The sequence below is a fragment of the Orycteropus afer genome, unplaced genomic scaffold (assembly GCF_000298275.1).
Source record: "Orycteropus afer afer isolate SDZICR_OR568_19922 unplaced genomic scaffold, OryAfe1.0 scaffold00385, whole genome shotgun sequence".
In the NCBI taxonomy this organism is placed as follows: domain Eukaryota; kingdom Metazoa; phylum Chordata; class Mammalia; order Tubulidentata; family Orycteropodidae; genus Orycteropus; species Orycteropus afer.
In genome coordinates, this window is record NW_006921972.1 from 1229941 (window position 1) to 1247201 (window position 17261).

The window sequence follows — 17261 nt, forward strand, 5'->3', positions numbered from 1 at the left end:
TGGCCATTGCAGCAAATTATCGAACCCAGGAGAGAGGTGGTGGGTGCTTTGGGAGGAACGGTTGGTGAAAGGGCTGGAGGGAGGCAGCATGTTTGTCCTTGCAGTAATAGGCCTTGGTTTACTGCTGGTAATCCTGCCTTCCCTTTGTAGGGTTAGAGGAGGTCAGAACACATGGCCTCCTTGCCATTTTTGCAGGAGGGAACACTGTTAGATAGATAGAGATAAGTTTTGATTTGGTTGAAGAGAAGAACAATGTACCATATGTGAGTGATCAATATAACGGCACTGAAGAAGAGAAAGACATAGAGAGGTACGTGGGAAATACAGACAACAAAGATGAACCTTTTTGCACATGTAGTACGGCATTGTCAGGGAAGGCAAACATGGATATATGGGTGCAAAAATGGGGGGACATACTATTAGGTATGTCTATGAAGTGCGGAGTGTGCCCAAGAACATGTATAGGGTTGGCAGACAATGCTTGGTCATAGCCAGCTACCCAGAGGTACCGAGCAATTGAACCTGTAGGCTCGGGACCATAGTCACAGAGGACATCAGGCTCAATTGGCATAACATACTACACAAAACATTGTTCCACCTCCTACTGTGGCGAATAGCGATTGGGATCTTAAAAGCTTGCAAGCTGCCATCTAGATGCAACGATGGGTCTCTCCTCGTCCAGAGCAAAGAAGAATGAGGAAAACCAAAAATTCATAGAAACATTAGTCCTAGTGACTGGTACACCATCCGATCTGCAGCCTATACAACCATGAGACCAGAAGAACTAGCCAGTGCCCGGCTACTACTGTCAACCACTTGGAAGAGGATTTATGTAGGAGATCCTGGATAGAGAGGGAGAACAATGTGGAACAAAACTCAAAATCATTTGGGGGAAAAAAAGGGGGCGGGGGACGAGCTTTGCTGGTCTGATAGAGCCTGGTGGAACCACTGAGACTATGGCCCCTAGCTGCCCTTCAGTCTGGAATTGAACCCACACTTGTGGCTTCCAGCCAAACAATAGATAGGCATATGAGTTGAACATTTACCTGAGGCAGATACACTTCTTGGAGAGAACAATCATGGGAAAAAGAAGGGCTGCTTATGCACAGGGAGACAGCTTAGGGGGCAGGAGTGCATGGAGGAATGGACACAGGGAAGAGGTAACTATCAGGAGGAAGCAGGAAGGGAGATGTTGCATTGTGGTAAATCGTGGTCAATGTCATGAGACAAAGTGTATGTGAACTGCTGTATGGGAAGTGTAATTGCTCTGTAAATTTTCACCCAAATCACAATAAAAATAACACACAGCTTTATAAAAACAATGTTTCCATCCTGAAGGAGTTAGTAGTTGGACCTGGGGCTCAGGACCACGGTCATAGGGGACATCAAGCTCAACTGGCATAACATACTATACAAAAATATTCTACAGCTTGTTTTGGTGAGTAGCAACTGGGGTCTTAAAAGCTTGCGAGCAGCCATCCAGATGCAATGATAGGTCTTTCCTCATCTAGAATGAAGAAGAATGAAGAAAACCAAAGATGCATGGAAACAATTAGTCCAAAGGACTAGTATACCATCTGATCTGCAGCCTATACAACTATGAGACCAGAAGAACTAGATGGTGCCCAGCTACTACTGCCAACCACTCAGAGGGAGATCTATGTAGGAGATCCTGGATAGAGTGGGAGAACAATGTGGAGCAAAACTCAAAATCATTTGGGGGGAAAAAAAAAAAAAAGGAGGGACCAGGTTTTCTGGTCTGAAAGAGCCTGGTGAGACCCGAGACTATAGCCCCTAGCTACCCTTCAGGTCTACAATTGAACTCTCTCCTGCGGCTTCCAGCCAAACAACAGACAGGCATAAGGGTTGAACATTTACATCAGGTAGATACACTCCTTGGAGTAATCTGTTGGGCGAACACAAGGGCACTGTTTGCACAGGGAGACAGCTCGGGGGGCAGGAGTGCATGGGAGGGAAGGACAGGGAAGAGGTAACTACTGGGAGGACGTGGGGAGAGAGCCATTCTATTGTGGGGAAATGCAGCCAGTGTCATGAAACAAAATGTGTATAAACTACTGTATGGAAAATGAATTTACTCTGTAAATTTCCATCCAAATCACAATAACAATTAAAATAATAGTAATAATGCTTCCATTCAATGGATAAAGAACAAGCCCTTTCAACAAATGGTGCTGGGACAACTAGACATCCATACACAAAACAAAAACCTGGATCCCTATCTCACACCATACATTATGTGAAAATGGATGAGAGCCCTAAGTTAAGAGCTGAAACTAAAAAGCCACTACAAGAAAGCACAGAAGTCAAACTTTACGTAACCTCAGGTTAACTGATGCTTTCCTGGAGAAAACACCAAAAGCATAAGCAACAAAAGAAAAAGTGGATAAATGGATGGACTTCATCAAAATTAAATCTTTTGCACATCAAAGACACCATCAAGAAGATGAGAAGAGAACCCCAAGGAGGAGGACATAAATCCAAATCACTCATCTAACAGAGAACCCTTCTTCGTGGTGGTGTGCTACCAAGTTTTACTCATTGTGACCCCGAGTGAAAGAGGAGAACTGCCCCACAGGATTTTCTAGGCTGATTTTCACAAGAGGAAATCACCACGTCTCTCTCCTGCAGAACCTGGCTGGGTTCAGACTATCAACCTTTCAATAAGCAGGCAACTACTTGGTCACTGTGCCACTCCAACTCTTTATAAACAACGCTTACAACTCAGAAATTAAAAGGCAAATAACCCACTCAAAACACAGGCCAAAGATCTGAATGCACATTTCTCCAAAGACGACACACAACTGGCCAATAGGCCCACGCAAAGATGCTCCATGAAAATAGAAATCAAGCCACAAGGAGCTACCACTTCACACCCAGTAGGATGGCTGTACATAAACTCAAATCCAAACTCACTGCCGTTGAGTCAGATCCGACTCATAACAACCCCTCCTTGGGTTTCCGAGGCAGTATCACTACGGAAGAAGATTGCCCAACCTTCCTTCCAAGGAGTGGCTGGTGGGTTTGAACTGCAAGCCTTCTGGTTAGCAGTCAAGTGCCTTTGGCACTATGCCACCAGAGCTATGCAGGAATAAAAAGGGGCAGCAAGAATGCACAGAATCAGAATCCTCAGACACCACCGATAAAAACATAAAATGGCAGACACTTTGGTAAACTGTTTGACAGTTTCTCAAAATGCTGAGCACAGAGCTACCATATGACCCAGCAATTTCACTCCTATGTATATGACCAAGAGAACAGTAAACATATGTTCACGGACACAAATGTTCATAGCAACATTATCATCATAGCACAAAGTATAAACAACCCAAACGTCCATCAACTGATAAATGAACAAACAAAACGTAGTATGTCATACAATGGAACATTCTTGTAGCTAGGTGCCATCGAGTCAGCTCCAATTCACAGAGACCCTACGTACAACAGAACAAAACAATGCCAAGTCCTGTGCCAGCCATAGAACATTACCCATGATATAATGTGGATGAACCCTATAATCAATCTACTAAGTGAAAGAAGCCTGTGACCAAAGACCAGAGACTGCATGATTCCATAAACACAGAATGTGCTGAATAGACAAATCCATGGAGGCAGAGAGTAGAGTATTGCTGGGGAGACAGGGTGTTTTCCTGCTTGCACTAAGTCTAGAGAGAGGGAGACTGGAGATAGGGGGCCCCCAGGGAGCAGGAGCCAGAGAGAGAGAGAGAGAGAGAGGGGGCCCAGAGAGAGAGGGGGCCCCCAGAGACGTAGGCCAAGAATGGGGAATGACTGCTAAAGGATCTGGGGGTTCTTCCCAAAGGAGCAGAAAATATTCTGAAATCAGATGGCTACCATGTTTGCACAACTCCAAATATACCAGAAATCAATGCATTGCACACTTTAGTGGGGAAATTTTATTGTGTGTGAAATATACCCCACTGCACCGTAAAAAACAGATTTTTTTAACGGGACGCTTTCTGGAAAGAGTCTTTTATTGTATTTATGTATATGTAACAGAAGGTCCATTATAAATAAACTTGAGGTCACCATGGACACTTACAACTAAATGTTGTTTCTCCATCTCTTCCCTCACTCACAATGCCTGCTGGAAGAGCTCCACTCAACCTTCCCTAAAACCAGGTTCCTTTTCTGGGGCAGGCTGGAAAACCAGACAAACATGCACTTTTAGATCAAGGTTTCTGTGGGCAAGCCCACCTGCAGGTTAAGGGGAAAGGCACCTGTGCGGTTTCTGCCTGGATCTCAGCATTTAAGGGTCAAAGGCCCTTGGACTGAAGTGCACTTGACAACCCTGTTATGGAAAGTCCGACTTTCACAAATGGGTTTAGGGTTCTGGATAAAGTGATACTACACACTACCTTCTGAGCAAATGTGCATCCAACACTGTGGGGTGTCCCGTGTATCTCACATGTGCATCCCACATGAAGTGTAACAGAGCACCTTGCATCATGATTTGTACACGTGTCTATGCACCTACATGGACACACCCTCCAACATCTGGGGTGTGAATAAAAACTTCCCTGGAGTTGGACACAGTATCTAGTATGAGAGAACGAACTGAATCCTGTGTACAATCTCATACTGCTATTCCCAGCAACACTTTTCTTGATTTGTTTATTCTAAATCGCTGAGTATATTCAACAAATGCTGAACAGACCTAAAAGCGTCTGGCTAACCTCGTACAGTGAGCTTGTGGTACAGCTGTGAATTCATTTCCTTATCTCGCTGGAAACGCCGAAATTCATCGATCGCTTCCCGTGTGATGGTGACAGCCAAGACAAATCCCTGTAAAACAAAACAAAGAGCTTGAGAAAAATGATTTTGAAAGGCAAATTCTGTTAGCCATTTAGATCTACTTCTTTATTTCTTATTCCCTAAAACTTTCAATAAATGAAAACAAAGAAAACACCACAAAAAGAATACAGAGGAAAAGAGTGACAGCTCTCAGTCTACCCACAAAAATTTTCCACATTTGTATCACAATATGTACTTTAAGCCCAATCTCACCAATGTAATGAAGAAAAAATTAACTCTCTTCAATAAAGCCATGAATTGCATTCAGAGGTGGCAAGCTTTCAAATATCCAGTTAATGGTGAACAATATGAAACACGTATCATTGAATCGACACACTGAAATCCCTGACAGAAGAAATGCATTTAGGCCTGTGAAACCACTGAGCAGACAAGAGGACTTACACTGACACATTTCTCAAAGCACGTTTTTACATCACAGCATGTTTGTGTAACTGCATTTCTGAGCACAGGTCTGGTTACAGTTTTTCCTCTCACTTTTTAAGTGAAAGTCTATCTAGGTTAATTTGCTACTGAAGTAAACTTTTCTCTACTGGCGAGTGCTTGTGAAACCTGTCACACCACTAGTACGCAGCAATGCCCAACTTTATAAGGGCACACCCATTTTTTCTGACACATGCAACTTAAGTACTCTTCAAGGCGCTCTCCAGACGATAAAGAAGTGGGGCTCCCACTACTGACGACCTTGCTTCAGCCAACTTAGTAAGATCAGAGTACTGGTGGTTTTCTACTAAAAGGGCAGTAATAACATATTCTCATTTTTTCTGGATAACAACAGAACACTGTTGAGAGAGAGGGAGCCTGGAGACTAAACAGACTAAATGAGGCAGGGAAATGTGTTTCTTGTATTTACTCAAATGAGGTTTTGCTCCCATGTGTTCTCTCAGCAGCCCTTCAGACACGCCAGACATCCACCTCTTTCCCATTCAAACCAATCCGACAGCTGGGGATATTCCACCCCATCTCACGCTTCTGTCCTCTCTTCAACTACAATTCCACGTGCTCTTTTTCCTACTTATAAAAACCTTTAAAACAGTTTGAGTGCACCTATGATTCCTATGATTTACAATCCCCCTTTACCAAAGCATCTTTACAAGTGTTTGCTGGTCATTTGTGTCTCTTCTTGGGAGAAATGTGTATTCAGATCCTCTGCCCACTTCTTAACTGTGCTACATAACAGTTGTTTTGTTGTTGTAAGGTGCTGCCAAGTCAGCTCTGACTCACAGCGATCCTACATACAACAGAACAAAACGCTGCCCAGTCCTGCGCCAACCTCACAATCCTTGCTACGCCTGCGCCCACTGTTGCTGCCACTCTATCAGTCCATCTCACTGAGGGCCTGCCCCCTTTTCACTGACCCTCCACTTTACCAAGCATGATATATCTTTCAGTTCTTAGTATCTTCTAGATTCAAAGCCCCTATCCATACATGACTTACAAGGAATCATCTTACTAGTATTTTCTCCCCTTCTCTGGTTTGTCTCTTTCTTGTGTCCTTTGTTTGCCCACATTTTTAATTTTCAGGAAGTTCAATTTACCAGTTTTCTTCTGTCATATGGGCTTTTAGTGTCCAAGATCATAAAGCTTTATGTTTATGTTTTCTTCTAAGAGTTCTATAGCTCTTACATTTAAATCTCTGATCCATTTTGAGTTCTGCTCTGCAGACGGTAAGAGGTATGGGTCCAACCTCCATTCTCTTTTATGTGGCAATCCACTTGTCCCAGCACCATTTTCTGAAAAGACTATTCTTTCGCCCATTAAACTGTCTCGGCACCTTTGTTGAAAATGAATTGGTTATGAATGTGAGGGGTTTCTTTGGACTCTCATTTTCATTCGACAGAGGTGTATGTCAGTCCTCAGGCCAGTGTGGTACCACACTGTCTTGATTACTGTACCTTTAGAGTGACTTGTGAAATGGGGACATGTGAGTCCTCCAACTTTGTTTATCTTTTCCAAAGTTGTTTTGGCTACTCTGGGTCCACTGAATTTTCAAATAAATTTTGAAATCAGTTTATCAATGTCTGCAAAATATGCCAGCTGAGATTTTGATAGGCATTTCATGAAATCTATAGATCAATTTGAGGAATAATGTCATCTTAACAATATAAAATCTTCCAATTCATGAACATGGAGTAACTTTCCACTTAGTTCAGATCTTTAATTCCTTTCCAAAATGTATGTCATCTAGCACTTCTTTGGCTAAATTTATTCTGAAGTATTTCTTTCTTCTTCTTGTTATTATACATGGGATTGTTTTCTTAATTTCACTTTCAGGAGTTCATTACTAGCTAATAGAAGTACGTATATTTATCTTGGATCCTGCCATCTTGCTGAACTCCTTTACTAGTTCCCATACTTTGTGTATGGTTCCTTAAAAAGAAAAAAACCAAACCCACTGCCATCAAGTAGACCCTCTTTGGGTTTCTAAGGTGGTATCTCTACAGTAGTAGATTGCCCAGTCCTCCTTCCATGGAGTGGCTGGTGGGTTGAAGGTTGAACCACCAACCATCTGGTTAGCAGTCAAGACACTTTAGGCAATGTGCCACCAGAGCTCCTTGTGCTTCCTGAGAGCTTTCTCTACACAGCAGCATCGCATATGCCAGTAGAGAGCTTTTCTTCTTCCTTTCCAATCTGTGTATCTTTTTCTTCTTTTATTTGCCTAACCTCCCTAGTCACTGTACCTCCCATGCAACGTTCACAGAGTGGCCAATAGCAGACATTCTTGTCCTGGTCTTGATCTTGGCAGGAAGAACATCCCATCTGTTATTGTTAAGAGTGATGTTAGTTGTATGAAGTATCAATTTTTAAGAAAACAAATGAGATTTCTCTATTACAATCAAACACCACTGTGCTAGAGGGAAGTGTGCATTAAGAGGACTTTAGATCAGCTTCTTCAAAGCTGCTAGCTTGTTATGACAAAGCACCGATTAGTGCAGGCAGAGAACAGCTCTTATCTTGAACATACAGTCTTCATTTCATTAGAACTAGAGTTAGCAAAGGGAAAACAAAGACAATTAAATATGAAGAGTCAAAGCAGCAGACAGTGAAAAAAAAAAAGTTGTAGGAAATTAATTTACATACACTTCAAGCAATCAGTTTCACTGCTAAACACTTATTCTAAAGGGAAAAATCAGAGATATATGTAGCTATTTATATACACAGATAACTGTTTGAGCATGAATACCAAAACTCTAAATGGAGATGATTAGGTTTGGGAAATAACTTCCACATTGAAAACTAAGACATTCATGGGACATGCATGTGATGGAATACGTTGTCTCCTTCATTCAAAGATGCCATTTTAAGACACATCGTTTTGATTTCAGTAAGGGACTTGGGGTGGGGAGCAGTACCACTTTAAATACATACATTGTAAGCCACAGCTCAGTATCAGTAGTATGAAAAATATGCACCTCCAAAGCCAGAAAACAGTTACACATACCCATTTCCACATAGACAATAGTCGCTGTTATAGATTAAGGTTCCTAATATATAGTAATTTCTTAAAATTCTATCTGTGCCTGACTCCCCGAGAGAGAAGAGGAGGAGAAGCAGCATCAGGCCCACTCCCCCACGTGCCCGCTCCCCTATGTGCCCGCTTCCCTACGTGCCTCCGAGTGTCAGGCCAATTTTCCTGTATGCTACAGACAGCATTTTGGATGCAATGGTGTTTAATCAAAGGTGCACATCATAATCACCTGGGAAGATTGTTTTGCAGCCTTGAACCGCCCGGGGCCCACCCGAAACATGTACCTGACTGCTGATCCCCAGAAGGCTGGCTGCATATGAACCGTCCAAGTGAATCTAATTTCTACCCCTTTAAACCTACAGCTAAAGACAGCAAAAGTTACCTTTGAGTTCATTAACCCACTGCCATCAAGTTGATTCTGACTCACAGCAACCCTCGTTAAGTTTCCAAGGCTGCAAATATTTATGTGAGTAGATCGTCCCACCTTCCCCCTATGGAAGAGCTGGTGAATTTGAACCACTGACCTCCTGGTTACATCAAATGCCTTGTCAACTACACCACCAGTAATTATCAATCACACAAGTGTGCTAGTCCCTAGTGTCTCTAAGTCTGATGAGTCAGAGAAGATCAGCGCCCACTTCTAATGTAGAAAGACTAGAGAAAGGGACTGGAGAGGTACAGGGCCCAGCTTCGGAGAAGAGGAAGGAGAACCCTAGTCAGAGCCAGTGCAGCTGGAGTACACCTGCTACCCTGACACCTCAGGTTGCTGGGACCAATTACAAAAGTGCAGCATCAGTCAGAGCCACACTGTCGCTACCATCACATCCACACCCACCTAACCCTACCTACCCTACAAAAGACTCCACAGCCAGCCTGCATGTCCACGTCCACACCTACCCTACAAAAGACCCCTCAGCCAGCCTGCACATCCACATCTACCCTAGAAAAGACCCCACAGCCAGCCCGCATGTCCACACCTACCCTACAAAAGACCCCACAGCCAGCCTGCACGTCCACAACTACCCTACAAAAGACCCCACAGTCAGCCTGCACGTCCACATCCACATCTACCCTACAAAAGACCCCACAGCCAGCCTGCACACCCACGTCCACACCTAACCTAAAAAAGAGCCCATAACCAGCCTGCACACTGATGCCAGTGTTTCCTTCCCAATAAGCAGTCAACAGCCAACAAGCCTCTGCTGCGAGAGGAAGAACTTCTGAGCTTCTCCCTGGACCCTATGGACCAGTGGTTTATGGTGGGTGTGGACAAGCAGGTATTGCTGCAGAAGCAACTGGCCTCCCCCTAATTCTGACCAAATGGGTCAGTGACTTAAGCTACCAGAAAGATCAAGATGGGATATCAAAGAGCTCACAGTGGAATTCTGTCACCCTGGAAACAACAGTATTTAAGTGTAAGCCTGGTGTCCAACGGGATGATGAGATGTCTCGTGTGGCCGGTCCACAGCCTGTGACGAAATCCTGTGTCGCCAACAAGGAACTTTGTCTCCAGTTTCTCCATGTAAGTCAGCAGCCTACTGGGCTCAATGTCGAAACAATGCAGGATTCCTCTGTCAATAGAGGAAGAACTCCTACTGACACCTACTGATCCAATCTAGGTTTCCCTCTCAAGGCTGGTGACATACCAGGTACCCTCCTAAGTATTGTAAGTGACCTTCCTTTCTGAAGCCTCATGGTATCCTCTATTCACAGGCAAGCTGAAGGACAAAGAGAAGATATGATGCAGGTCATGCAGCCCATTAGTAGGCTGCCTCGAACGTGGGGCCACCAGTAGCTTATTTGGAGATGTCTCCCCAACCCCGTACCTCTCCACCCTTCCAATGCACAAGAAAGGCTGGACAGAAGGAAGGACTTGAAAACGCTGTCCTCGTCCTCTCCGGTTGCCAATTCCGGGCAGAATCCTAAGTCCCAGGAAGGTGTTTTGTATGAAAGATACAGAGTTGAGAACCCACAGCCAGAATTCCTTTTCTCTGAAAATCTCCCACACATGATCCATTTTGATGGAAGCATTACAATGCATGTGCCACTCTCATCACACCAGCTCTTCCATGAAGGGTGGCCCCAAAAGATGAGCAGGGTGAAAGGTCATCTCTCAGGTGCAAATATGCAATGGAAGTAGTTATTTTACATTTACTTTTCTATCTGTGGGAAACTAACGACATTATTTCTGACTGAAGCTAGTAAATGATAACTGCCAGAAGTAATTCAGAAAACAAGGAGCTCTTGTGGCTCAATGGTTAAGCATTCAGCTGCTAACCGAAGACCTGACAGTTTGAACCCACTAGCAACTCCTAAGGAGAAAGACATGGTGATGTGCTCCCACCAAAATTACAGCCTATAAAACCCTTCCTGTGGGGCCACCATGAGTCAAGATGTAACTTGACAGCACCTAACAACTTAATAAAGGATTACTAATGAAGGCACCAGGAGCTCTGGTAGCATAGTGCCTAAGGCACTTGACTGCTCACCAGAAGGCTGGCAGTTCAAACCCACCAGCCACTCCTTGGAAGAAAGGTTGGGCAATCCTACTTCCGTAGTGATACTGCCTTGGAAACCCAAGGAGGGGTCGCTATGAGTCGGGGCCGACTCAACGGCAAACAACAACAATGAAGGCACCATGATTTCCAGAAAGACCCCAACTGTAGCTAGGCACCAGAGAGGTTAAGGTTTCAGTTACTTCACCCCCACCGGGCTTCCGAGACAGTAACTCTTTACTCTTTACAGAAGTAGACTGCCTGGTCTTCCTTCTATGGAGTGGCTGGTAGGTATGACCCACCAGCCTTCTGGTTAGCAGTCAAATGTCTTAGGCACTGTGCCACCAGAGCTCCTTCCATAAAGATGACAGCCTTGGAAACCCTGTGGAGCAGTTCCACTCTGTCCTCTAGGGGCACTGGGAGTTAGAATCGACTCCATTGCAGTGGGTTTGGTTTGGGCTTTGCTTCCATGAAGATCAACAGCCTTGGAGACCCTGTGGTGCAGTTCCATTACATCCTCTAGGGGTGCTGTGGGTCGGAATTGACTCAATGGCAGTGGGTTTTACAGCTGTGAGATGGTCTGTGCTTCACTGGAGGATTTTGGCTGAAGAAATCCAGAAATGCTGTTGTTTTCTGTTTGAACAGTCTGACTGTGAAGAGCAAGCAGAGCCAGGATATCAAAAATGAAGCATAGTCTGAGAGCATATGTTCTTACAGTCCCTGGACAGAAGGCCGGTGTCAAGGAACAGACTGGCAAAGAAGAGCAAGAACTCGTGAGGTGATGACAAAATCCTTTTGAAGAACACTTCTGGTTACAAACCAGATACTCATATGTAGTTTAGAAACAGTGCTTTTATAAATACTTTCCTGTAAAGACACATCTTCACATACATTTAGTATGTATTTAATGAGTCTTCAATTCTGCTACAATTCTACACAGCTCACGATCCTATGCGTAGCAGCTGTAGACTTTGAAGGGACTGTTGTTTTCTGAGGTGAGTTCAGCTCAAAGCACCAATATCCCCTCAGCCTACTACCTGGATTTGAAGGAGCCTCAGGTGCACATCAGTTTCTGCTAAATCAGAGGTTCAAAGGGCACATGAGCAGTATAAGCATCAATACCAACAAAGCTTTGTCATGTGCAAACTAAGAGACTGCATCCAACAGAGGAACGAAAGAAAATCTTCCAGCAAAGTAGATGAGTTTCAAGATCTAACAGTATGATCTTATGTTGTTAGGGGCCGTCAAGTTGGTTCTGACTCACAGCAACTCTACGTACAAAAGAACGAAACAATGCCTGGTCCTCTGCCATCACAATCATTACTGTACTTGAACCCACTGTTGCAGCCACTGTGTCAGCCCATCTCATTGAGGCTCTCCCCTTTTTTTGCTGATCATCTACTTCAGCAAGCACGCTGTCCTTCTGCAGGGACTGGTCACTCCTGAGAACATGTCCAAAGTACATGAGACAGCCCTGCCACCTCACTTCCAAGAAGCATTCTGGCAATAATTCTTCCAAGACAGATCTGTGCGTTCTTCCAGCAGTCCAGGGTATAGTCAGTATTGTTCACCAAGAGTATAATGCAAAAACATCAATTCCTCAGTCTTCCTTATTCACTGTCCAGCTTTCGCATGCATATGAGGTAACTGAGAATACCATGGCTTAGGGCAAATACACCTTAATCCTCAAAGGAACAGCTTTTTTTTTCCAATACTTTAGAGAGGTCTTTTGCAGCAGATATGCCCAATGCAATACGTTGTTTGATTACTTGACTGCTGCTTCCATGGGCATTGATTTTGGATCCAAGTAAAACGAAATCCTTGACAACTTCAATCTCTTCTCTGTTGTCAATCAACAGTATAATGCATAATAAATAAGGGAAGAGGACTCATGCAGGCATAGCTGAAAGCAATGTTAAGTATCATTCAAAAGGAAACAAACGAGCTTTGTACTCCTCTCTGTAACACAACAGTCACGTTGGAATCCCAGCATCCAGGACATACATACTAACGTATGTTCCTACTGAGGGGTTCCAAATAAAGTTAACGCTCACATGCTCACATGCCCAAAAAAGATGAAGTACTTCAAAAAACCCAAGGCTTAAAATTCAAGCTAGAAATGAGTGTTCTTATGAAAATTAATGTGTTGCTGTCTTGGTGAACACTGTGTACACATTTGCGTGTGAACACACACGTACACACACACACATATTGACTCTAGGTATGGCCAACATCATCCATTCTGTGAGTCAAGCAAATAAAATCCTTTGTACAGAATCCATCTAAGGAAGACTTTCTGTGGTTACAAGTGAGCCCGATCCAGGTAACCGTGTCTTCTTCATTCTATAGCTACTGTCACCCACCTGTGCCCCTTTATTCTCTCTCTCTCTCTCACACACACACACACACACACACAGACACACACAGAGAAACTGTCTGTGACCCACTCAGCTCCTCTGGACTTCACCTGCGGTCAAAGACACACTACCTATCTGTCAAAGTGTCAGAACACCAACTGAACACAGCTCACAGCCCAGGCACCGTGCCCGTCGGTCAGTGAGCAGAGGCGGGAGCAGCAGAGCTTCAGCAGAGGGGCTGTCCCAGCATCACTTCTCCCGTGGAGGAGACCCACCAACTCCCAGCACCGTGGGCTGACACTGCTCCTCCGCTTCCCAATGGCCTCAACAGAACCGAAGGACCAGAACTCTGGACAAGCTATTGGCAAAAGTTCTGTGATCCACAGCAGCAATGCCATGGTTTAAAAATCTGACTGATTTAACTTTAACTACCTCAACTCTGAAAATTAAATTCTAAATTACTGAATACTTCAACTTAATTGTAAAAGACTTTTTCCTTTACCAGAGGAGCCCAGTAGGTGTAGAGATAGCCTATTTTCAACGCTGGCACGAACTGGGAGCAGGAGACCACCAGAAAATAGAGGTTCAAGAAAAACTTGAATTGTTCGTATAACACCTAAAAAGGAAAAGAGAACGTTAGCACCATCCTTCCCAGGAAATCTTTACCATCTGCACTGACTCACTCAAGTCAGCCCAGGATCTGAACACATTTCCATCCGTGAGAATACACCCAGTTCACAGGAAATTTACTCATTTTGAACTTGGCTATCCAACAAGTATATCACCTTTAAAAAGAGGTAGTAAGGTTAGCTCAACATCATATATTTTAAATATACTGGGGAAAAAAAAAAGACAATTAGAAATTTCAACTACATTAAAAAATGTCTCTACAAGTTAGCTGTTAATTTTCTTTTATGAAACATGCCAGTTCTCCACCGCCTTCTATAAAGCTTTATATGTAGGTCAAAGCTACTGAAACGGCTAAGCCCACCCCAACGTTACACTCAGCACATCCATGTATACAAACTGTATCTTGATACCAAGTCACACGATTTTATAATGGAAGAGTCTTCTCAACCTTATCTGGGAAATGGTAAAGAATAAATAAATACACTCTGACATCATGTTTCCAAAAAAGTGGGTTACCTGCACAGCTTCAAGGACCGAGTGGACAAGCAACACCCACACCCTAACAGGTGTAACTTCACCCAACAAGGGGCCCTCTAAGCAGACCAGCTGCCAGGGGGACACAACCTGTGTGACCTGTATAATCCCTGGGAAGTTGATCTTTCTTAACACAATATGGTCATTTCAAACACAAAATACGTTTTATCATTCAATAAAATGTTAGAAATGTCAAAACTGCAAGCTTTTGTTTTTCAGTTCAAATAATTTTTAAGGAAAAATATTCAAGATCTAGTACACTAATAAGCCACTAAAGATGCTTCCAATTGCTAGACTTAAACTGAAAGGGGGCAGATCTCATTTGTAGACTGGAAAGATTCAAGCACCAACCAGAAGAGCCGCCGAACCCAAGAACCTGCAACTCAAACCCTGCGGCTTAGGGTCTCTGCAACGTCACTCTTCCGGCAACACCAGGAGGCGTGGGAACTTCAACGAGAGTGGAGCTGCGGGTCAAGGGCTCACTGTCTGCTCCCAGGGTCTGCAGCCACGACTTCACATAAGGAAGTTATGTGCATCATCATACACTTACAGGTGTGATGGAAAAACTGGGTACACGCTGCTAACACATTTTTCATCATAATCACGTCCAACTGCTGTCTAAGAATGTTGTGAATTATTTTATAAATTAATCTCAGCAGGAGAGAAAGCACTCTTTTCCTCATGGATTTCTTTAAGATCTCAGCATAAATTATATCTATTAGCAATTCAGAAATTGCCATTTGGCTAAAAACAGAATAGAATTCCCACTGAGCAATTACCAAATGTTTCTAGAACACTAGATTTTAAGTGAAAAGACTAATTTCAGAGAAAAAACCTCACCCACATGGTTACAATTCATAGATGATCAACAGGTCCCTCAGAATATGGCCGATCTCAGCAGCCCAGAACCGTGCTCTGCACAAAGCTAAGCTGTACTCCTGCCTTTAAACCACTGTAGTCTGTCCTTTCACTGTCTACATAATGACCTTGGTGATCTCCAGGAGAACAGACAATATTCCCCAAGCTGTCAGTGTGCAGGCTTCTAAACCTGAGGAGGAACAGCAGCTCCGTCCAGTAAAGATGGGAAGATTGATCTTCTGGGACACAGTTCACATTAGGCTGTCCTGATCAAAGAGCAGCTTGCTCACTGTGGAACCATTAGTTTTCAGTGCTTAATGAAGAGCACACTAGATAGCAAGCAGTGCCAACCGTTGTGTAGATAGCAGGAATCCGTGCCCACCATGGAGTCAGCAAGGTGAGCAGGAGAGTGGAGAAATGAGAAAGCAGCCTCATTCCAAGTAATCGAGAGACTCTACTATAAAACAAACACCTGGGGCAAGTCAACCACATGGACAGAAACTCTTCCCTATGCCAGTGTCCTCTGCCTTGACAGGGAAATAATCCTGTCTCTTCAAACAGGGGTGATGCCCAGGGAACAGAACACTGCACTACACTGATCACTAATGAACTCAGCCTGGTAAATTAAGCTAGAAATGTCACTAACGACAAAAAAGTAATAAGCTTAAGCTTCTGTATTTCAACTCAGCACAATACCTAATTATCGATCACTAATGATATATCAACACAGCCATGCCAGAATTTTAAATTTAAAGAGGACACCTATAAATGCTTGTAATTTAAACATTTTGTTACAGTATTATTTTTGTGTAAAAAGTAGTTTTACTCTCATCATGAAGTTCCTTGGCCAGTTTTAAACATTACATTCCACTTTTCTCTCGGTCAGACAAAATCCACCTTCATTTCTGCTCTTACGAACTCAGCTTCACTTCATTATTTCTAGGATAATACAAACTGAAGGCTTGACCAGGAACTAGAGGCAATGATCAAGTGGTACACCTTACTGAGTGACACACGACTGTGCAGCCATCAGAAACATACCTCGGTCATGGCACACAGATTTGACACAAAGCAGGCTGATATGGCTTGGACACAATGAACAAAGAGAAAATATTTAAAAACAATTAAATAAGGGTCTCCACAGGCTTACTCCTGAGAGAAAAGCAGCTGAGGGTCTTCAAGAACTGACCAGTCTTACCCCAGGAATGAAGGTAAATACATTGTACTTCTGATTTTTTATGGCATTTCTGGGATGTTTTTCTTCGCATTTCTCAGGACACCCGAGCCACACTGTGCGAGCTTTCAGTTGCTTCTTTCTCTGACAAACATGAATCAGCCAATCACAGCAACTGCAGGGAACAACAGAGAGACATGAGTCAGCCAATCACAGCAACTTCAGGGGACAAGAGAGACATGAATCGGCCAATCACAGCCACTGCAGGGAACAAGAGAGAGACATGAATCAGCCAATCACAGCTGCACGGAACAAGAGAGAGCCGTTAATCAGTCAATCACAGCAACTGTGGGGAACAAGAGAGACATAATGAATGTGCCTGTTCTAAGTGCAGAAGCAAAATCTACAATCTTAGAGGATGGTCTCAGTAGCCCCCAGACATTAGTGGCGTATCTAGTCCTAATTTGTGGGGTTCTTTCGGACAGGTCACTTACACAAATTTAAATGTGACATAAAAATAGAGAGAGAGAGACTTCTGTGTTGTTAAGTGAGTGTGGCTTCTAGAACCTCCGTGACAATACCTTCCCTGCTCACGTGCTCTCGCTGGAAAAATAACAACACTGGTGCTCTGAAGCAGCCAATGTGCTCTGCATATTGGGAGAGGACACAGCTACTGGATACTGGCAACTGTCAAAACAGCACAGTAGTGAATGATAACGGTCCTTGGATTGCAGTTAATGCAGGATTTGACTCCCTCTCTTCTCTGAGGTCATCACTTCTTCCACTCTTAAAAAGAAAGAGAGCTTTCCTAATAGCATTAACTAATATAACATTAAGAATTATGGCTCACATACTATGGAACGCTAAAGAATGATGTAGAATCTGCAGGACACCGC

At 43.6% G+C, this 17261-nt stretch overlaps 1 protein-coding gene across 1 annotated transcript in view; it reads right to left on the reverse strand.

Annotated features, from left to right (window-relative positions):
* Positions 1-17261, reverse strand: part of ATP9B (ATPase phospholipid transporting 9B (putative)) — a 285800-nt gene that overhangs the window by 256549 nt on the left and 11990 nt on the right. Inside the window, exons 2-4 of the mRNA XM_007953302.1 lie at positions 16390-16540; positions 13672-13785; positions 4713-4821 (exon numbers count right to left, since the gene is read on the reverse strand). Coding sequence (XP_007951493.1) covers positions 4713-4821; positions 13672-13785; positions 16390-16540 — 374 coding nt within the window. The remainder of the gene's footprint in view (positions 1-4712; positions 4822-13671; positions 13786-16389; positions 16541-17261) is intronic.